The sequence below is a fragment of the Bombus pyrosoma genome, linkage group LG11, assembly GCF_014825855.1.
Source record: "Bombus pyrosoma isolate SC7728 linkage group LG11, ASM1482585v1, whole genome shotgun sequence".
Lineage (NCBI taxonomy): Eukaryota > Metazoa > Arthropoda > Insecta > Hymenoptera > Apidae > Bombus > Bombus pyrosoma.
This window is the reverse complement of record NC_057780.1, coordinates 11,701,800-11,726,081: the sequence shown is the minus strand read 5'-3', so window position 1 is coordinate 11,726,081 and position 24,282 is coordinate 11,701,800. Positions and strand designations below refer to the sequence as shown.

The window sequence follows — 24,282 nt, the reverse complement described above, 5'->3', positions numbered from 1 at the left end:
ATATATATAAATACATAAATAATAATAATATATATATAATTATTATGTATATATTATATATAATATTATTATATAACTATTTATGGGAAGAATAAAGGAGGCTTTTAAACATGAAGAAACACGATTCACTCGAGAGTGATGGAAAGAACGTAGCAGGATTAATTATATATTAATTATATACCACCGAAAGCAATTCTTCTCATTCACCTCGTAACGAGTGCTTCGTCAGTTCCGCATTTCTGTTTAGTCTTGGAAGTCAAGATTCTTGCACAGTTTGTGCTCTCAAGCCTCGTGGAAGCAACTCGAAAGGAGATTAAACTGTTTTCATGGTCGAAGAATGCTCGACAGCGCATAGGAGAATCACACGCTTGAAACTCGACGAGGTTAATGTTAGCTAACGTTAGATCGTTTGAACAGGAGAAGCACCACGAAGTACTAAATCTACGCGACTGCATTATTTTTTTTTTTTTTCTCCGCTTTTTCATTCTTTGTAACGCTAAACACCGTCTCGAGTTCGTTCGAACACGAATTCGTTCGATTTTCTAGTAAACCGAACGCCATTCATCGACTCTATGCATTGAACTCTATGCGTTGAACGTTTATTTCTATGTCCGTCAACACGGCGGAGAATTGACGACACGCTGGTTTCGTTATCCTTTCGCCGTATTAATTTTACAGCGAAATTATTTGCGATTTTCGGGATTTCATATTAAGGGAATGAGTTATTAATCCCTCGAGTGCCGATGACGTTTCATTTGCGTATGCTGCGTTGCTCGAGATTACAGTGATCGATCGGGTAAACACTGTGGATCACTCAGAGATTCGTGGATTATTCGTAGCGGTATCCACATCGATCCGTGCGAAAAGTCAGAGTTCACCGTGCGCCCGTAACGTGTTGTAACACCGACTATACGTATCGGGAATTATTTATCAACTGAAATATTGATTTTCTAACGAGATGATATAACGATTGACGAAGAAGCTGTTGAATATTGTTTGGAAGCAATTCGTCGTTCGAGTAGAAAAGGGATTGACAGGTATTCGTAGCAAATGGTGATTGACAGACATTACTTTAATTCCTTATCGCATAATTCTTTCTTTTCTTTTTGTTTATCAACGATAAAATTGTTTAGTAATAAAAACAGCTATTGAAAATGTTACATCAAGTGATGAGTGATTATTTCATTATAACAAGACAGAAATGACCTGTCACTAAAAGAAACGTGATCGGAGACATTCTCAAACTCGAATCACCGTCTATGACGCTAAATTTCAAGCACCTTTTGATCATTCGCTTTTTTTCAACGTAAAATACGGATTCCGAATCGTCGAATCGCTTCGTTACTCGAGTGTATTAGATGCTCACGAGAGTATGGCAATAATACACTAACGAGTCACGTTTTACATGTTCTTAACGACTATCGTACATCCACCTCATCCCACTAGACCTACTTACGATCCGCGGAAAGCCATCGTTAAATTCTTAATAACGTCTGCTTTATAATCCTCTCGTAACATTTTTGCATCTTCTTTTCCCACGAATGCATAAAAATCCACAGTCGATTATTATAATATTAGTCCAATTGTGCAAGAAGATACTGATAGTTACCTATATACATAGTAAACCTCCAAATGAAAATATGGCGAGTTATTATTCCAAAGAGACGACGTAAAAAACAACTTTTCTAAATCTAAAAAGAGCGTCCCAATGGATGCACGACCTTCGTCAAATATTTACAATTATTCTTAGATTTCCAAGGCGGAACGCTTCGTTAAGGATAACAGAATGCACGCACTCTGCGGCAATGGGAACTCCTAAACTCTACAAATCAACAGACAAGACTATTCGCTCTTCTAAATTACATCGAATATGTCGGAACGTTGTTCTAAATACGATAAACGTGCCGACGTGAAACAACGTTAATACGCTGCAACATCGGCGCGTCTCTTCTCTCGTTTTTTTTTCTTTTTTCTTTTTACAACACACCGACTTTAATTTACACGCTACTTTATGCTTTGTATGTCGTTAGGACAGTCTAGGTTCGTAGGTTCGAGCGCCTAGAGCGCCGTACTTTACTTAATTACAGGAGTCTTCCTATGGTCTAATGTGGTACGTCGAGTGGCTCGATAACTTTACACGATTAATTATTGTAATTATCCACGGGAATTGCGATTACGGCTAACGAAGACGATTAGTCGCGCCCAGAGCAGTACGACGATTTTTCATTTCTCGTCCAATTAAGTTACCTCTTTTCTTTGCTGATATAGAGATCGCGGGTGGGGGGTGGGGTGGAAGCGATTCGCGTAGAAAAATTCCATGTTTCGAGTCTTTAACTGAATCGTTTAATCGATACTCTGATATTATGTATTTTCAATACATTTGATCGATGGATCTTACGAGCGCAGAGGAACGCCATTTATCTGGATATTGTCGATAGCTATCCGGAAAAGTCAGAATATGTGAGATTATGTATAAGTGTGTGTATAGGTAAGATAGGTCAACAGGAAATTCAAGAAGCATCGAATACGTCGAAGTGCGTGTCAAGATATGATTGTATATAGAGCCTCTTTTTCGAATAACAAGCAATGAACGTGCAGTGACAGAGTTATTAATACGCGTAACATATGTATTAATTACGAATAAATTTTCGTTTGGCAATACAATGTCTGGATAATTGATGTTCTGCGGCGTCGTTCCGTGAACATTCGTTAAAATTTCGTCAACGCATACTTCTGAACCTTACAGTGTATTTGCTGTGACGAAACACTTGAGTATTGTTACAGAATCATGTGAAACGAAATGTTTCCGATAAGTTCGTATCGTTCAGGTATTTAGCTTACAACGGAATTGCGTTCCCAAACGAAATTCAAGGACACTATGTTTGATAATAATATATTAACTCCTTACGTTTTACGATTAGATATACGAATATATACAACATGACAGTAAAGATCGACACGTTTTTCTATTTCCTATAGAAATTTTTAATGTCCTTTGCTTTCTTTCGCTCGTTAAACACCCATAGTGCTTTTAAATCGATACGATAACTGTAACGAACTAGGATAATTCGCGGATATTGAACGTTCCATTGAGGAAAAGAACGAAAACTTTGAATGAAAATCTACCAGATTGTGTAATAAGTGGACTGTGGATGTTTATACATTTGCTGAGAACTGAAATGTATAAAAATATGCAGAATATAATTTGATACAATTTGTATATATAAAAATATATAAAATATCTGAGGTCAAATATTTGCTATACTATTCAGAGAGTGAAACAAACTTGTAATGAAATTTCTTGATATTTCCATAGACATCTATAGTTTTCAGAAATATTTCTAACTATATTGCTTATGTGAACGATAATGAATGGACGTACGATAAAGCCGAGAAACAATAGAGATATATATTGCTTAATTTGTATAATTTGATGGTAAGACCAGAACGAAAGTGTCTTTAGTAAACAAACTATTTATAACTGAAATCACCACAACTTCGTTAATTCTCGTAATACGTGAAATATGTGTTAAGTTCCAATATACAGAGATTTTATTAAACAAGTAATGGTCTAAATTAAGAAATAAAATATTTTCGACAATTTTTTAAAGATATACAACAGTTCAAACTTATTACACAACCTAATATAATACTCGTCCCATTTCCGATCGTTGGAAACAAACCACGTGGTTGTTTCCTCGATAATTTTGACGAATGGAAGGAAGGACGTTTACCAAGAAACATGAAAAATGAACTTAATGTGGCGACGATCAATGTATTTGTAATGAACACAGTGTTTGCTTGGATAATTCGATTATCGATAAAACAGGATCGACAGTGAACACGAATTTGAATTTCATTTCGAAACGATCATCGAGGGCCTGTTAAATTCTTTTTCGAGGTTTCATTCATTGAATCAACCGACGATTGAATCAACTTCCTCGAAATCGAGGCTCGAGTCCATTGAATGCAAACTTTGTAAAATATACTGCTTTCGTTGGTCTTCAACGTAAAATGGGTAAAATTATCGAGACTATAAATGATATAATTCCCACACTGAATCCAACATTAATCTTTTCGTTCAACAAAAAATCCATAGCATCCATATACAGCGACATCTAAATGCCTAATGCAAAATTATAAGCCCATTTACATAAACGATTGGATGCAGCCGTGCATTACTCTATTCGCTCATCGATGACGTGGTGTCACGTTGCACTCGTAATACAAATATTAGATAATCCAACAGCAGAATGACTAGTACCGTTCAAATTACGTGCAACGTTTGTATAAATCTAGGTGTACGTACTGGTAATCGCGATAGGAATCAGAACATGCACGCGTAAAAGCCGTAGAAAAAATAGAACTCTCTAGCGAGATCATCGTATTAAAACAAAGAACAAACGATCTATAACGCCTGTAAAATTAGGCCTACGCGAACATTGTGCTTCCTCGATTCATTCCGAAGTCGTTGCATCTCCCTTCGTTTAATTTCTAATTAAAAATCTACGCTTTCGTTTCTAGTAACGAGTTCTACGTATTTATGAAAATTATAGAAAAATGAAAGTCAGTATGATCAAGGCTCTCTTACATGGTAATCTAGCAATTAATATTATTAGTAAATTAATAAGTTACAAATTGTAGATAGGTTCTCTTTTACAATTTAAAGTTTCACTTCTCGAACGAGTTCTAATTTGTAAAATTTATTCGCGGAACTTCGCTCGTTTAATTCAATTGAACTTTTTATCGTTATACGAGAGAATTTATACGATATATTCACGTTAAACGTATGAAGCTTGCATCGAGGAAATAAAAATGAAAGCTACCTGGAAGAATACATATTTATAATGCGAAGAGGAAAACGAACTTTTACATTTTACAAAAAGATATTAATATCCCAAATGGTTGTAAATCCTTAAAATTTGAAAAATTATGAACTGATCATTCTCATCACTTTCGTAGCTCCAGCGTTAATAATATGGCATTATTAATTATATTGTTCAAATTAGATATTAATTTAGTACTTGGAATTTGCAATTTGTAAAATTTCACTAATAATAATAGTTCGATTGTGTAAGAATTCCCAGGTTTTAATTGCTATAAGAAGACACGGAACGAAAGGTATTCTTCCTTTTCTCCCGTTTCGTTAGGCGTACAAAAGGCCTGGACTAGCCAGAAAGGACAAAGGCAATGGCGAAATATTTCGTTTTCGGTTCACAGAACGATCGATCGATTACCGAAGATGAGACGTCAAGTACTGCGAGTAAGAGCTTCATTCTAAATTATTCGTCGATTGCTTGCTCGTAGCTGAATTATCTACAAACGTTCCGTCGTACTTGTGATCCGTGAATAGCGAATGCAATTGTCGTGCGATAGTACTGTGAGCTCTGGAATTTTCGATTCGTACCATCCTTTGGAATAGAATCAAGTAACACGATGTATATCGATTTGGTCGCTTCATAAGTTCTGCTCTCTGTTTATTATCAATTGTCAATGCAGTATTCTTTTCTACTTATTAAATTATATATTTTGTTAGATAATTACTTTCGATTTTCCTAATTAGTATCCATTCTTTAACACATGCGTTGCTACTGCCGTATACATTGTATCGATTCAATTATTTAGGAATAGCAACAGAAAAATCACATCAAGTAATCGAATTAAAAAAAGAAAAATTGCAACTGAGAATATAATCTGCGAGACAAAAGAGTATAACAGATGGCTCTCCAGGTTCCAGAGGGGAAATTTTTATCAAAAGTTTCTACATATTATTTTTATCAAATAGGTGTGGTAGCTTAGGTACAGAAAAATTTAAAGTTTTCGGATAGCAAAAGACGATGAACAGCGACGGTACTTCATATCAAATTTCTAATAAATAGAACAGCACAACTTATGAACCAACCTGTTACATACACTAGGTTATTTGCTCGAAGAAAGATTTTTGCGAAGAACACAGAATCTCATCATTTAGGGTGACTACAGACGAGTCGGCTGAGTAAGTCGAATGACAAGTAAGAAGTCGCTTTGTGTAAGTGAAAATTTAGGCTAGCTCAGTCGAAAGTCGATTAAGGATCGAGTGATGGGTAAAGTTTTCGTATACAAACAGAAAAATTTAGATACGTAGGTGAGTAAAACCTACTTTTTTAGATTTCGACTACGGTTTTCTACCTGGCACTCGTTGCTATCGATTAAGCCGGTCGACTAAATTTGCATTTACACAAAGCGATTTACTAAAATTTCTCACTTGTCGATCACCTAGTCGAGCCATCCTTAGCGAAGAGTCTTCCCCGTCAAAGACACCAACGGGAGTTCTATGAACATCCAGAATTTCGACGGAGAAGCGCTAGACGATGTCGCGGAGAGCAAACTCGAAAGTTTCGAGCGTTCTCGGGATTTTTTGCGTGGATAACGTTGACAGTTTCCTCGAGATCCCGGCGGTTTCTCGGAAGTTTCCCCACGTTCCTCCAACAGATTAAGTCCAGCATGGTTGGAAAAACTTGGAGGATCTCCGGCGACTTCCGGCCGTCTGGGAAGTTTCCAACTAGCCTTAAAAAATTCCGAACGCTCGCCCAACTTTCGAAATCCCTTTCGTGCTCGTGGACGTCCATCGATTTTGTTTCTCCTCTGGATAAAGTCGAGCGAAAAAGTTACACTTAATTATCGGTCATTTCACGGTAGTCGTGCTAGTTCGAAACTTTTCACGTTTCTAATTCTACCCGGACACGATGAAAGGAATAGCAAGTTAAAAGGAGGAAAAAAGAAAAAGGGATCGAGGGGTGTGATCGATTATACCAAAGTCGATCGAGGGATTTGTCGCCGGAACCTTGACGGGCTTCGTTGCATCCACGATGAAATTCTTCTCTTCTAACGGTCGCGAATAGAGACGCCTCGATTTTTCGAATCGGTGCAATTCTCTGGCTATGTTCCGTCCTGGATCGCTACGCGGATCTTCGCTGTGGCTTACATCAAGCTGCACAGGGCTATCCCGTTCTCGAATGCTGATTGCAACGCGGTCGTTTCCATGCAGAACGCGCCATCCTCGTACATCGTCGCGATTCTTTGCTGCTGCACACGGCTCTCGCTTTGTGATCTGAAATCGTGCGTGAGATTAATCTTCTTGGGAATCGCGTGTCGCTCGAACAATTTTATAATAATAAATAAGAAATAGTTGATGGAATAAAACAATATGGAATATCGCAGAGAATCGTGTCGAATTAAAAAGAGATGTTGATTCTTGGAGGAAAAAGGGAATGAATATTGAATATGAATGTTCAGAAGCAGAACCATCGGAATTTCAAATTGATTTCGAGTACAAAGATCTTCTATTTTCTATCAAAATCGTAGTAAAATATAAAGGATACTATAGATGGGCACATTTTGTAAAGATATGCTCGCAGCAACAGTATTTGCTTCTTATTTGCTGCCAATTTGCTCCTTAGACACGAAAGTATCAACGAAACTTACAAAATCACGTGTTAAACGTAAATCTCCTCGCGTGAACGATTCGATTCGCGTTAAATCAGAAAAGCACTGCGTCTAGCGATTTGTACTCGTACCGCATCCACCCATTACGATACCCCAGGGAGTTGTAAGGCACGTTGCTGTTCGGTACGAGCGTCTGAATTATTTCGTGACTTCCTTCCTCACCAGTGAAATGTATGCCCTTTTCGCGCGTCTTTGAAAACTCACCTGGGAGGCATAGCTCGTGGACGTTGTTGCGTCCTCACTTGCTCCCTCGAGACTTGCTGGTTCGAGAGGTAGCTGCTATCTCGCAGAACGGTTCCCTGATGGTGGTGGTGATGGCCAGTGGATCTCTCGTTGTTCTGAGAAAGCGACAACTGCGCCAAATATTCTCTGAGTTCGGGCTGACTGGCCAACAGTTCGCGACGCGTCTGAACGTTCGGTGCCGTAGGTGTCGTCGTCGCTGTCGTAGAATCTGACCATGGAGGAGGTGGTGTATGAGATCGCGATATCATGGCGTATTTGTGACACAGGTATTCCTCGTAGGTGGGTGGCAATCCGGTCTGAAAAATCCAAGATCTTTTTACATGTTCCTTTTACCGACATCCTTCGTGTTTTTCGTCTTTTCGAAAAGGACATTCTTCAAAAATATTTTCTATCGTTTAGGGTTTGTATAGTAGAAATGCTGAGTTGTAAAAAAATGATATCTACCCAGATAAGATAATGATATATCGTTTAAATTATTATTTTTCAAATATTTTACTTGGATACTGGCCAAGCTTGTTAATTTAAAAATTCTAGATTTACCTTCACGTTGAATTATAAAAATATCAGAATTATCAAGCTTTATAGAGTTTTTCTAGGCTTCAAGCATTACCCTCGGACTTTAGAAGTTTTTCAATTATTAGAATTTCATGGAGTTTCGAGCACATTGTACGTGGAATATTTAATTCGAGAATTTCGAATTTTATAACAAACTACCATTGCTATTGTTGTTAAATATATATCCAGTAATTGGAATTAAATTTTTAACTTATAAATAACTGGCTTCGCGAACAGAGCCACGGCAGCTTCAACACACTGCAAATTTATCGTGTTTTGTTGTAATTTTGGGCTGATTGTCGAAGAAGAATTATATTCGTTAATGACGCAATCCAGAGAGTTTGGCATTTAATTACTTGTATTGTTCGTGTGTAATCGACTAAATCTCTATCGTAAAGAGTTAAAGCCGAGATGATGGAATTGCATTAAAATACAGTTGAAATGTAATACAACCACCAACAATGGTAATACATAAATTTTGTAATTTGAAGAATAAGCGGGCGATGCGTTTCTATAAAAGGACTATTGCAGCAAGTTCGACGGAGAATTATTATTTTGTTTCATTCCTCGCTTTACAGAAATGCTCTTCTGGTTTCTGCTTCGTTAACTTTAGAGAAGAACTTCAAAGAGCTAGCAGGAAACTCGTAGCGAGTTGTATCCGGATTTCTACACCCAAAAGTAGGGAATTAATTCACAACTTATTTGTAAATATTAATTCCTACGTCAATTTGTCATTTTGAAGAATACATTAACTCTTGGAATTTATTTGAAGAAAGAAAATCGAAGAAAGATTTCCTACGATGATCGGGAATCGAACAAAGTGCAGTTACTTGAAAAGCAAAAATGCTACTCGCATCTATTCAACCACTCCACCGTCAATTTTTTTCTTCGAATAAACTCTTTAAGTTATTTCCATGAAACATCTTCCTATGACACGATACTTTGTAATTTTGTACGTATGCTGCTTTCTTTTCTACTTCTTCAAATCGGTAGACGAATGACAAAAGTCACAATTAAAGTTAAACAAAGACAAATTACAAGTTAATTACAGTTTGTAGCGCTAAAATTATAAAATCTTTAGAAGACAATGTCGACCGGTTCCACGTGCCACACATACGATTATTATAATAATCTTTCTGCACTCGGAATACTTCGATGTAAATTCTTTATTGTAAACTGCTCGTAAGAATTTTCGTTCCAATTTCCATGTCGGATTAATTCACAAGTTATGAAACAGAAAAGGAGGAACGAACTGTAATCGAAGGAATCAAATCGAACGCGAGCCGTGACGGTCGATAAAACGGTAGCAAGAATGGAGCGGTACAAACTCGACAGAACTCGAGGTGTTCTGGCATCGTTACTGAGAATTTCAAGTGGGTCGCCATCGGGGGTGGCAGTGTTTTTCGCAAAGGGTAACCGCGACGTGGCACGAAAATTTATGTGTCGCCCGGCGCCGAGAAACTACGCGGTCGAAATGGCTGGCCACAACCTGAATGGTTCTTCAGTTAAGGAGCAACTCGAAGAATTTGCCTCTTGTTCTCATTGTTTCAACCCCTGCCCATCCATTTTCTTTTTTTTTCTTTTCTCTTTCCGATACTGTACAAAACGTAACCGTGAGCGATCCACGATCGTTACAAGAATTTCTTTGCTCTTTTTCGACCGACTACCTCGTCCATGAAACTACGTTAGGTCTGGCCTCGTTCGGATCTGGATAGAAGGGGGCTGCAGAGAGTTGATTATTCGAATAATCGAATATTCAGTAAACAAGACTCGAGTTAGCAGAGTGGATCGAGCGTTTTGAATATTCAAGCATTAATTTTACTGTCACCGGATTACACGTACACTGACGTATACCTTATCACGAGATTAAAATTCGAGCTTTTTTAATTCATTCGTCAAGCTCATTCTCAACAGCCTCGTTCTATCGCGAATCTAAAACGTTCAAATGGTAAATTCACCCTCGCAATCTCGCTCCATCTTCGAACTTTTTTTCCTATACGTAGATGAATGGTCACGAAGGGCAAACGAATCGCGAGATTATTTGGAAAAATATATCTATATCTATATATCTATATATTCTACTGCAATCATCGAGGAATTAGGGCGGCTTCGAGATAGCCAGAGCATCGATTTTATGGATTGCACCGGTTCTGCGGTCGTTTTAATTTCGTACACCGAACTCGGTCCATCAAAAACGATGGCCTGGTTTCCTTGAATTTGGTTAATCGTCGATTAAACGAGAAAGAATTCGTTTTGTTCCATGCCAAAATGAAATTTCCTTTATCTAGTTTCCTTGTGCTTAATTAGTAGCTTGAACATGTAATTAGTGAAACGTCAATTCGTTTACAGAAGGTCTACGAATCCACTGGTCGATTACGATCCGCTATCTAACAAGTCTGACCACGAGCGTGCTCTGTTACTGCGGTCGTCCAAGAGAGAGAGAGCGATTCTATCTAGCGTCTGACTAGGACAGGTCATTACTACTCAACAGTTAAATCCTCATCGTCACGTTTGAGAACGGTGAATGGCTTCTAATTCCGTCGCGTGCCGTCGATACATCCATTCGCTTGGCAATTTCGTGACACACGTAACTAGCAACAAACCGTGCCCATTCTGTTCTTTTACGGCATCTCCGAACAACACGTGTTTGTGGAGATAGAAATATTTGTCGCTGAAATGTTAACGAATGCCTAACTTTTGATCAAAGAGATTTTTATACGAGGAAAATACCTAAATGTGCTTTTCGTAAAGCATTGGAAAGTTATATGTGGAAGTTATATTTCGCAAATCCGAATTTTGCCAAATGAGTATGCGAATAAATAAATCAAATATTATTTTTATGTTTGTCGTTTGATTATCAACGAAGTCTTTTACTTATGCGCCCGTTATATAAGATATACAAGAAAATTAAAAGAATCGTATGGGAAGCGTTGAAGAGTTGCAAACCATGCGAGAAAGTTTGGGAAAATTGAGTCATATTGACTGAGAGTCTATCCGGGAGGAGTATGGAAATTCCATCATTTCTACTATTTTATGACACAAATTAATTATACGAATTTCAATGACGATATGTGCGAATAACTGAGAATAACAGAAAAAGGAGGAGTTTCGTTTAATTAACGCGTTTATATAAAAGAGAAGCAAGTGTTAATTATAAGGAACTTCGTTAGAAAGGCTAATTACGTTGACCGTGTTCTCCGTTTGAAAATCTATTTCTAATTGGAAGCTAATGATAATCACTTACCTGCCACGTTTTCGAGATCGCCACGTCATAGGTGGGCGGTGGCGATACCATAGAAGGAATGGCGTAAACGGGTTGCGATCTACTTTGCGCATTTAATTGACTATTTCCGGTTTCGTTGGCGCTCGCGTTCGGCGTGTCTGGAATGGTGGCATACAGCGCCTCCGCTATAGCGTTTTCCCGAATCCCGCCGCCGAGTATGCTCGAGCCAGAATCTACAACGAAACGTCAAATAATCTGAAAAATGTTCGACATAAGCTTGGAAAGAAATTTCAGGTTTAACAAGTATCGTATTGCTCCTAAATTGCTGGCTTTTCTGGCGTAGAAAACATTTTTTTTTTTTTAAATTAATCTTCGCGAATTTAAGATTTAATTTCTGAGAAATTCGCAATTAGAAACGAATAAAATCGATTAGGTATAGAATCTGTTTTTTAAAAATGCATATATCGAATTTTAAAATTTCGGAATTGTTATAGATTCTACCACTCGATTCTTATGAGCTATCTATCAAAATTTACGTACAATGCTCTGAAAGTTGAATAAATTATCGAGATATAACAGTTGTCGATATTGATATTACGATAAACGTTAGATATTCTACGATTTATACTCAAGTAAGTAGTTCTAAAACTTGGCAATTAATATTAGGTCGTCCAAAAAGTTTCTTTCGTTCTATAAGGAAATAATGGATGCACATCATTTTCCGTTTTATATTATTTTATCGAATTACGTATGATCCATTTTGTTCTATCAAGGTAAAGATTACAACGTTCGACAGATTAGGGTTCATGTTTGCATAAAGATGCGTCGTTGTAAAAGACGTGTCTGTAAAAGAAAGACACTTTTCGGACAACCTAATACAAAAAAATTATTCAAACGTAAGATCTGAGGTCGATATTGGCTTCCATAAATCGAACAATTAAAATTCTGTATGACACCGACCTATATAAGTATAGTGCGACTCCGCTCTGTCTGCGCTTCGGGTTCTCCTCGAGTGATTCAACCGCTTCTCGTGTTTGCTACTTTTCGTAACTGGTCTAGCTTGTTCTGTCACCGAGCTGCAGCTTCCTGTTTCAGAACTTCTGTTCTTCCCACGAGCGTCGTCTTGTTGTTTCTTGGCAGCCCGCCCGTCCGACTTGCTACCCTTCGACTTCGATATTCTGATCGTAAGCTTCCTCGAGGACAGGGCGCCACTTCGTGATTTTGGCAGATCGACCACAACTCCGCACCCGCACACTGGCGCGTTTTCATTAGGCATTCTGCAAGAACAGAATCTTCTTAGAATACAAGTCATGAATATTCTCGATTATTATTCTCTATAATTATAACTAAACTACAAGTGTTAATGGAAATCCATAGCTTTACGAGCGTAAAGTGTCTCACGACTGTTCTTTATTTCTGATTGATATATCACCTGGTTTGAGGATAAAAATTGGAAATATTTATCAAAGCAGTGAGAACACTAAAGGTAGAGTATACTGAAGAGAACATGAGCTGTAACGAAGAGGCTGCTGAAAGTAATTAACGTCACTGTGTATAACATATTAGTAATTGTTATGTCGCGCAAGACATCTGCACTCCATCCCTCGCTGCTTGACCGCCGACGGTCTACGCACCCTCCTTCCCGTCCCTCAATAAATCCAAGGACCCACCGTAACACGTTAACATTTTAACGTCATTGTTTCGATATGTTTTCGCTTCACATGTTTGACCTGAAGGAATTCCTCACCCTAGAAATATTTTCGGTATATAGCTGGTACTTAGAACGGTCCTTGGGTTTATTATACGTTCTTACAAATTACGAAGAAAGCGGGTAGTCACCTAACGGAAAAATGTATAAGTGTCTAACCGAAAAGCCGATTTTTCCTATGAACAAGGTCAACCCCGAGCCACGTCGATCGGAGGGTTCCTCCTCTAATCGTCATTTATTCACGTTGGCTATAACCAGTGGGCATCGCAGATCGTTGCCCTCACTCTACTAACGAAAAGTGTGAGCAACGAATCCGTTTTCTTAGTTCAAAAGACAAGACACAAGAACAGACAAATTTGTCTAGAACAGACAAATTCTTTTCCTCGGTTCGCATTCGTCAATCACGCTGTATCTTACATAACGTCTTATGCATATTGTATATAAAGTTTATAACCCTGCTAATCACAGTGTTATACTACATCAATCAGCCCTATTATCCTAACCGAAATAAGGGAATCGATCTATTCGTGGTGTCGATTCTTGCAATCGTAACGGGAATTTACGACTCCCGTTGACGCGTATTCTCGCGACCGCGCCTCCCCGCGATTGGTCGAAAATACAGTAATTAATAAACTTTGCTATCAAAATTTTATCGCGCCTCACAATTTTACTAAAAAGTCGAAAATTATCAAATTAGCCTAGAAACTGTAGAAGCTTAAATCGGTTGACCAGTAACGTCATAAATCTCTGAACATAGGTCCAGCTACGAACGCCCTACAATTCCCTTAAAAGCTTAACCTGCGTACGCTCACTCACAGAGCTTCGATCCATTTATCGGAAAAATTTGCCAGTGTTAATCATGGAAAATAGCACGACCAACCCGCCTAAGCGTCCAAAATCCCCTTTTAAAGAGATTACCACCGGAATTAATCGAAACCACGAGTGGCAGTGAGTCGGATCTCGAATTGGCCGAACTAAACGCCATTTCTCTGGAAACGATATCATTCAACGAATACTCTGACATTGATAATCCAGCCTGGTTAATGCCGTTCGATAATAATCAGCCGGAACAACACTACGTGCTTCGCGAGATCGCGTTATCCAGCACACGGGCGCATTGCCATTAATAACAAGCACATAATGGTCCCTGATAGAAGTCATTGCGCAACGTTTGACCCTTCACGCTGGGTATACAACGTTCGATCGTCCGTGAACCCGATTAGGCGAACTCGTAGGTGGAAGGACGATTCCTTTGTGGAAAACTGCGGTTATTCCCTGAGCCAGCCACGACTCGACTATTTTGAATTATGTAGTATAATAAGGAGAAGAGAGGAGTCTGTATAAAGAGAGGCGGGGGTGGAATTTATGGTAAATGATTTTGAAATGGCTTCTTCAGATTATTTTTCGAATGGCAATCAATAATGTTTTTAATGATGTTGTGGGGCTCACTGGAGACATTCGATGAAATTATCGAAAGAAAAATATTTTCTAACTATACCATTTGTAAAAATACTTTCTCTCGCCTAGCTGACATTGCTAGGAAATCTTGTATAGTTCACGAACAGACTTCGAACAAAGTGTATCTTCAGTTTTAGTTTATCCTACATTATCAAGGGACGGAAAACCGAATATGAAATCATATAACGAAATTTCAAGTTTTGCGACAATTGGAATGTTCATATACAACCGCAAAATAGAATCTTAACCTCGGTTAAAACTTCCTCGAATTGCATAACGTCAGACTATCCTTTACTCGAGGAAAGCAGCCTCTTGCCATAAATTCAATGTTATTCGACGTTCTCGGCGGTAATCGTCTTCGAAGCCGTCCAAGTTCTCGACGAGGCAGCGTCGCAGACGATATAATGAATCGATAATCGTCCCCACGGAGAAGTTTGTGAACGTCTGTCCTGTTCGGTTAATTATTCGATTCCCGTGAAAACTCTGCTTCTCCCATTCTCGGTCGTGAAGGGGAAACATCGATGTTCGCCAAAGAGTCGCTGCTTTGATCCAGAGAGATTTAAAGGCGTGATTTACTGAAATCCGGAAAGGAGTCGCTTTCTTTCTTTCTTCTCGCCTTTGTCCGTGCTCCCTCGCCGGAACAATGGATTCGATCCTTTTACAACGCTCCGGGCCTCCTCCCTTTTTCGTTAATTTGTCTTTGAACGGAGGACTCGTCGCCGCGTCGAAGCGTTATCGCGCGTTTTCCAGGCCTCTGTGCAACGATTCTCATCGAAAATATTCTCGCGTTCAACAGCAACGGTGGGACGAGCCAGCCAGAAATTTCGCGTCGACTACCTTCTGCCATTTCTACAGTTTTAACGAGTTCATCTTCGTGCGTGTCATACGTAACGCGCATGATACTTTTTGCATTATATTTATTCCTTCTTTCCACGAAACGAAACAAAATTCTATTTCCATCAACGCTTGTGAAAATTGCGACAGATAGTTACGACCATACGATTCAGCATTTTGTTGAGAATTGTGGATCTTAATCGCCGAAATAAATGTATAAGAATACTTAGATTATACTTAGAATTGATATTAAAATAGTTTCAGATTTATTTGATATGTGATTTACAAGATATTCGTCGATACACATTTGCACGCGTCTCAGCACTCTCTTTGTCTCCCCATCTTCTTTACCACACTACCAACGGAACAGTTGGATTCTTCTGTTTCACGAGACGCTGTGCACGCACATACTCCCACACACTCGTACTCATATGTGTGTGCCACTATTACGCGGATAATCTAGCGTAGCACACAAAATCACGCATATCTCAATACACTTAAAGAGTTATATTTAAGAGCGTCTTAATCGAAGATCCTAACTTACTTCTGTGATGTATTAAATAAGTGCTTTAACGTAATATAAAAGTTAACGTGGGAAACCACGTATCATTTAATGCCTGCAGCACGTTTAATCGTAATCGTCGGGAACATCGTTAGATATCCTCTAAAAGTTACGAAATATTCGCTCCTTTCTCTTTTTCTCGCGTAAATTTCATTTCTCCCTCGTCTCTGGTTTACACGAGTTTCTAGCAGGCTTCCTTGTCGGTGAGAGAAACGAGCACGTCCTTCGCTAGTGACACAATCCAATTTTCGTATCGCCGTCGATTCGAAAGGATACACCTTTCTCCTGCCCCTTGTATCACATACCTTTTTTCAGCCTTGTCCCGAGAGATTAGAAGAGAGTTACACAGGCTACTCGCCCCTTGGCGTCTCCAGCCCTCGTTTCTTAGCCCATTTCCGCACAAAACTGGATTTCAAACTCATCCAACGAGCACTTTCGGCTTTGAACGTGTTATACATCTTTTGAAATATTCGACATGTTTTGTTCTTGCCTACGTATCCCCTTCTTTTTGTCTCTTGGAAAAAATTCGTAATTTCTACTGAGACACAAACGCAATAATAAATTGAACTTCCAATTCGGTTCTATTTACGATAATTTTAAAACTTTCCCTATATTTAATTACTGTTCTTTTTAATCTTTCTATAATTAATAGCATATATTTCATTTATTTCATTAGATGAATTATTTTTGTATTTTGTTAAACTAGTTGATAATTGTTAAAAACATTAACAAAGTTATATCACAGGCGTGTCAAAATTCAGCATTATGCGCGCGAGTTCGGAAATGAACTGTAATTACTTTGTGTTGTCAATCAATCGCTTTATGTTTCGTGGCTCCTAAATACTGAGAAATTAGAATTATAATCGACATTACGCGCTATGTTACAAGAATTATCCGAAACAATAGCCATTAGCTAACTGTATTTAGGCCAAATGTTCCTGGCTGTAAAGCACGAACAACTGAAACAAACTCGAGTGTGCAACATTCAAACTTAAAACACGAGTCGATCATCAAATTAAAAGCTAAAGGAGACAGCTTTGATATGGAACTGCTTAAAAACACATCGAATTTTAAAACCGCTTCTCTATAAAAGATAGGAACTGTGATCTTTGTGCGTCCGTGGATCCAAATATATCGACTACGGATTGCGAACGTACAATCCAGAAGAATTCTAAAACGTTCATACCATCAAACGGAGGCAGCTTTTACAGGGAATCGACGAAATTAATTTCTTAGTTCTTATAAAGGAACGACGATATAATATCAGCGATTGAAGCTGCCTGCTCCGTTTCATGAACATGCGTACTGTTACGGGATGCATCCAGAGGGCGAGAAGAAATCGTTGCGCGAAAATTAAATTTAAATCTTAACCAGCTTCCGATCGCACGGATTCCTTCCGTCGTCTCGCAATCCTACAGCGAATTCTCTCGAATTTACGTATATATTTCTGGTTTTTGAGCAAAAATATATGTATATACATATAGAAGACATCGGTGTAAGTGCTGGAGAAATTAAGTTAAATTGCCGCACTACTTTGTTCGAGAGTCGCTTTAACCCGTCAGGAATTTTCAGACTGAAGAAATTCTTTAGGAAAGAAATTTCTTAAAGCGTTTTAGCGTTTAATAGTTGCAGGTTTTTTCTTTAGCCGGATCCTTTGTTTTTGCGCAGATTAAGGATTCAGACGGCACGAAACGTAGATGCTCGTTCGTGCTCGAAGCTAAACCAGCTTCCTTCGTGTTGCTGAAAACGAGCTGCTATATATCTAAATTTTTTCGACTAACATTAACGATCTATAATTTTCTACGATTAATCTAAATCATGTATCACCTTTGCAGCGTTTTGTTTCATAAAACGTAGCTTGTAAAATCCAGCTATGGAACTTAAGTTTCTTCTCTCAAGTAGCTTCTAATTGTATCATGTTATTATACGCGAAGAAGCTAATTAGGATCAGGTAATTAATTTTGATGCATTTGATAGATTTTAGTATGTTTCGTAGCAACTTATTGAATATTATACAGAAAATGAATACTAAATTCCAATCTCTCGCTGCAATTAATAGTCGTTCGTTAAAACTGACTCGAGAGCTTACTATTCTAGAACAAACAGCAATATTTCCTGTTGATTACAGTATACGCTTTAGCTAAAGTTTTCAACAGTCATTTAATTACCATGTGTGGTTGTAACTTTACTAAGGAACGTTCCCCATGAAACCAAAGAGGAGTAAAAGTTATGAACAACAGATTATCGTGCCGCGATTCGAGTAGGTCGAGAAATTGTTACGTGCGAAGGATTAACTAGTCATATCGAGGTTAATGATAGAATTCTGTTGTCGATGTTTTCCACGAAATAATCGTTCGAAGGAGTGGTAAACAACGCCGCTGACAAGATCACGAGGAGCAATTTATTAATGGGATAAATTGTATTTCCGTCGGTCCTTTCGACATCGAAGAAACATGAAAACGCTTCCGGTGGATCGACGCGCTCCAAGCATCGAAACTCCGGGTAATTACGCGGCTAATTAACAGTCGAATTTAATTAGGAAGCGCTCGAGGCGCGTTCGTTATCATCTCGATGAATCAACGCGCTGGTTCTAAGCTTGAAGCTGTTCTTTTTTCGTCCCCGCCTCTCCCCATCTCGCTCGCTTGCTCTGTGTAATTCATGAAGCACAGCGGAGCTTTATTAAACGCGAAATACCATGATTGCTCGATCCGAAAATCGACAGAGTCGTTATTCGGCCGGCTGAGATTTTGCATAAGTTAATTGCCAACGGGATTATACCTACCGCGATATCGAATATACGAAAGGAAAGTGGAGAAGTTCGCTAGAGTATTAACTATGATGATAGGGCTTTTTAAACGTGAAAGTAAATGTAGATTTAAAAGAAGAATTGTTTGAGCTGCGATTTGGACTTGGAAATCGTTTATGAATTACGTGATTTTGGAAATAAATTGCATGTTTGCAAATAAATTACATTGAAATATTTCAGGTTTGAAAGAGCAATACGTGGTACGATTAGAAGAACGTAAATTGCGTAATTTATAGAAACGTAGCTTATCTTTTTCGAAATTTCATATTTTAGTTTCAATGTTACAGAAATAATTTATTATATTAATAAAAGTTAGTAATATCCCTTTGTGGCTGGTATAATGTAAAGCTAATTCAAATGTAATAATCGCTTCGTTCTTAACATAATCAAACACTTTTCTCATTACTTAATTACAAGTGCGACTAAATGAAATTGCTTTTCTCTGTCTCTCGAAAAATAACCGTTTCACTATTGTGTCGCTGTTCTTTCGTACGATATTTTGAGGAAAAATTCATAATAATAACAGTACTCCATTTCTCGGTGTGTCTTCCTCTGAAATTAAATAAAACTTCTTCCTCGAGTTTCTTTCTCTCTAAGGGCGTTCCCATTTGTAGCAGCTACGGCAGATAGATAAATTAGTTAGGAAAGTTAGATAGCCGCCGCGAAATCACTACAGTAGAATTGTTCAGCACGGGACTCGGTAGAATTCAGTAAAGGATGATTAGGCAAGTCAAATAGACCAGGATACAATCGTGCTGCTAGGAAGTAACCGTGCATGGTCAGACAAATAGTTACGGGTCAACGTAGAATTCAGAAAGCTAACTAGTACTACTGGAATTTTCAGGAAACATGTATTCAGCTGTACGCTTATACATATATATATATAGGGAAAATTTTAAATCACTTAAATTTTCTAGGTCAGTCTTTCTTTCCCTTCTGGGTCACCTACTCTTCCCTTTTTATACCTCGAAATTAAACCCCTTCATTTTTCCCATCGATCAAGACAAATTCCTCCTATTAATCAAACGCTATGTATTAACCAAATTGGGGACGCTTTATGTTTATATAAAAACAATTAATTTCCTATAGTACGTGCGGTACATAAGTAAATAAGATCGGAGATTAAATTTAGATTAAGAAGTTTCAGTCGAGAAATATATTTTATACAATGTACAATAATTTTTAAATATTCAAATACCTATGGAAGGTAATATGGTGAATAAGGATCTAAATTTTAATTTCTCTCAAAAAAGAAAAAAGAAAGAAAAGAACAATATGGACGGGTAGAGAAAATATTTTTCATTGCTAACTTAAATTCAACTACCGTTCCGCAATATAGTTCCCTTCGGCAAGCAGAAGGGGTCTTAGAGCGTGCAGCTGATGTTCCTCGTTTCCCTAAACCTCTCCTTCGAAAAATCATCCAACCACGAACGTGGCTACGTTATGCATGCTTCGGCAGTCTTGTTATTAGTATATGGAAATCCGCGTATAAAAGTGGGGCATCGGTCGTGTCGATGTATTCGCGTTTCCCACGCTTTGTTACCTGCTTTTCATTATGGATCTGGCTTCCGATCTGAGGAATAATGCGCGGCCTTCCTGCATCGCGATACGCCGCCGTCGCCACTGGCTGGATTACGTGTAATTGGTAAACGGCGATCGGCGTTCGAAAAATTGGGTCAACTAGTTCAGCATAGACAAACGGGGGATACCTCTATTTAAATTTTCAAATATTTTAATGTTCAAGTATTCAGATTTTCAAGCATTGAAATATTCAAATTTTTTAATGTTTACATTTTCAAATATATGTATGTGCCTATATAATATCCTAAATGTTAAATATGAGGATAACGAAAGAGTTGATGTACACACATGTTGGTTTTGTCTTATTTTTCAAGTTATAAATAATTTAATTGCGCGTTGAAACTGCCTGAACGCAGGCAACCCACCTTACTCCGCTGTATGCATTTTATTACGAAAAATAGAATATACGTAGCGTGGGATGTAGCATGTAAATTTATAGTCTGACACATTTCGACATAAATATGGCTAAAGTTATTTTAATTTTATATTGCATAAATGTCATTTATATCCGATGATTAATAAATATGTAACGATATTCAAATAAAATCGTGAAAGAAGCGGTTAAACGTAATCGAGGTGCCTTCAATCTTGTGTTTCACGGATAGGAAGCAATATCGGTGTTCGTGCCGGCAGAATAAAAAGTTATTACAGCTCGCCGTGGTATTACACTTTACGAGCAGAGCGATATGCATCTCGATTACGTTGCCATCCTTGCGATAAAACTCGAATTAAGTAGATTCTAAAGGAAAGCCGAGACCTCTCCCTTCTATAATCAGCGACAATTTCTTTTTTCATCGCTTTAATTCGCAGCTCCTTTGAAAATTTCGTTCAATTTCAATTTCAGAAATATTTCTCATCCGAAGTCCGTTTACATTTCCAGCCACGACTGATGTTAGCTAAGATTAATAAAAATATATCTCTAGAAATTAATTTAGTTCGCGACGTCAACAACCCAGAACATTTACTGTGCTCGCGAGCAATGTGCAGCGAAGGATTAAAGAAGCGAATCATGTTACACGGATCAACCAATTGGAATCGGGGAAAAGGAAGAATACCTACGATTTTACCGGAAGATCAAGATTTATTTCTCGAAAATCCAAGACGTGCTCTGAGGATCTTCTTTGGCAAATCCAGCGGCGCATGACTGGATTAATTATAGCGAGCTGAGATGCGCCGTAATGTTGGAGCTGTAGATGCCGACTATTGATTAAGTCGTCGATAATGTTGCTGACACGCTGACAATTCGAATTAATCGAGAGAAATAAGATTAGTAAAAGACCATTTGTTCCTCTTCTGCAATCCTGATCACGCGATATTTCGTTAAGCGTGAGATATTAAAGACGCGAAAGAAACAAAGAATAGGTAGATTGATCGACGAACAGCATGGTTCGTTTGTGTTCGTGTATCCATTTGCTTTTTAACATATCGAGCGATAATCTTTGATTTCTACAAAGCGGATTCCTGTGATTTCTCTCGTTATTTCTGTAATATTTGTCGAATTCCCGCTTTTATAAACCACTAGGTATAGTTCGAATTGAATTATTTTAACGCGAGAAAGAGAAGAACTTCAAAATGAATTACACGAATTTCGCGAAAAACGCGCGTATTATGTTTCATCTTCGTAAAGATTCCAGTCACTTTAGTTATAATTCACATTTCCTAACGAACAGCTGTTCGCTGAAATCACAACGCCAGACTTCGTGGAAACTTCGCTCGATTATAGATTCCATCAGGTCGCTATCAATTAATTAATCTCTTCTCCGGTATCTAGCAATTAAGCTTCACCGTTTGATGTTTCACTTTTCAGTCAGTTTTTTTACTGATACGTACATACCCACGTGATGCCGCTACACTAAACTATCAGAACAAAACAATTTATAGATGATTTCTCCACTTCTTCCTATTAATTCTCTAGCCCTTTAGAATAATTAGAAAAGTTCCTTCTTCTTGGTTTTCTGATTTACTTGGAAGCTCGACGAGGCTATTGTAATCCTATGTACATCACTGACGATGTCACTTTATCGATTATTTGTTTTTTTTCTTTTTTACCTTATGGAAAATAAGAAAAGTACTGTGTAATAAGAATAACAAAAAACACATTATTTTTTCTTTTTTTTACAGTATATTAAACTTTAAAATTATTCCCCTGTGAAAGACAAAGACACAACTTCTTCATGTCGAAATGATAACTTGTTTCAATTTTTCTTCGACAAGGGATTAATCGCGACTAGTTTCACTTCGCACGATATCGATTCACCTGTGCTTACAAATTTCCCGCAGAAGCAGACCGCCGAAAGCCCGCAACATTACATTGCATCCTACATCGATTGAGCTTCCTCTTATGTTCTCATATTTTCCAGCCCGACTTTGGTCATTTATTCATAGCAGTTGCAAACTCCGTTTGCCCGCTATACGTGGTTAATGCGATTAAATCGTACGAACTAACAAAACTTTGGTCTCTTTCCTTAACTATCGCCTAACAATTGTGATAACTCAACCATAATATCAGTCGTTAACACCGATTATCGATTACGAATAAATCACGATTGGTTCTTCAACGTAGTAAAATCACGAACCACTTTAAAGAGCTTTCATTGTTTCACACAAATCGATGAGATCTCGCGTTGTTTTATTACTGCATTCATAACGAAGAAGATTTATCTATGAGAATCGACATTGTGTCTGAGTATAATTAATCCTTCAGGAAAATTCCACAGGCTGCTCTAGAATTATTGCGCGGTGATATAACGAGTAACTTGAAGTACGAGTAATTTATTGTTCACCGATCCACCTTTGAATCTTAAACGACTGTTATCATTGAATGGTAATTCTTAAACATCCATGCTGTGGTAGAATCCACCTCTGAAAAACATTTCTCATATTTGAAAGTAACAGCTACACAATGAGAAAATGTATTTACCTAATGACTTGCTTTTAGTCCGTAAAATTAAAAATCATCAATCATCAATCTCACGCCATTGGGAACTTGAAGACAATCACTTTGATTCTTAAAAATGTAATCTAGGAAAGCCTTTATGGACAGAATCTCGTTACTTCTGAAACAGACCACGTAGCTCGCAATACCTTTAAAGAAAATTCTGCAAATACAAAATAAATGGACCAGAGAAAAAATTGTGGTAACTCGATTATTCCTGTGCTGCAATAATTTTCGATGAAAAAGCTCGCTCGCAATTACCAACCATTCGTGAACGTGATGCCTGGCGAAACGGGACCCGATGTACGTATTCTTTCACCGGTCAAGCTCAGGTCAAGGTAGAACAGCGTGTACCGACCTAACATTTGTTCTTCCAGTTAATGGGAAACTGCGTGGCCGCGAGCTTGTCCCCGCCGATCGTAATAACAGCAAACAGCCGTAAGAAATTCAATTGGAAAAGCACGAGGTACCCCCGTGTCGCCTACGGCTGTATATTTGTCGACTGTTTGCCCAGGAAACGTAGCGGTGTTGACCGAGCAATTACCAGGAGAACTCCAGATCGTCGACCGGAGAATTCCCCCAGATGCGATACTCTCCAAGCAATTTCGATTCCCGAACCCTTTACCTTCAACTCTTGACGAAACTAGCGTGAAATCTTTGGAATTTTGGAGATTCATGTCGAAATTTTCCTCTATCCTGGAGATCGCGTTGGAACGTTTTATCGGTTTGATGGGAAAGTAATATCAAATATTGACCGTGCCATGGTGCATAGTGAGTCACATGAGACGCACGTTACTATTTACGATAAATTTGGATTACCATCTTGTTTTGGTTTTTGCAAAATTATTTGAGCGAGAAGGATACAGACATGTTAGAGCGAAAGTAGGTTAAC

General features: G+C 38.2%; 2 protein-coding genes across 3 annotated transcripts in view; one reads left to right on the top strand and one right to left on the bottom strand.

Moving 5' to 3' along the window:
• LOC122572506 overlaps positions 1-24,282 on the top strand; it is a 159,387-nt gene that overhangs the window by 71,590 nt on the left and 63,515 nt on the right. The window lies entirely within an intron of this gene.
• LOC122572505 overlaps positions 4,698-24,282 on the bottom strand; it is a 60,862-nt gene continuing 41,277 nt past the window's right edge. The window contains exons 2-5 of the mRNA XM_043737505.1: positions 12,467-12,783; positions 11,528-11,739; positions 7,690-8,024; positions 4,698-7,090 (exon numbers count right to left, since the gene is read on the bottom strand). Of these exons, the coding sequence (XP_043593440.1) occupies positions 6,961-7,090; positions 7,690-8,024; positions 11,528-11,739; positions 12,467-12,782 (993 nt within the window). The 5' untranslated portion in view covers position 12,783 and the 3' untranslated portion in view covers positions 4,698-6,960. The remainder of the gene's footprint in view (positions 7,091-7,689; positions 8,025-11,527; positions 11,740-12,466; positions 12,784-24,282) is intronic.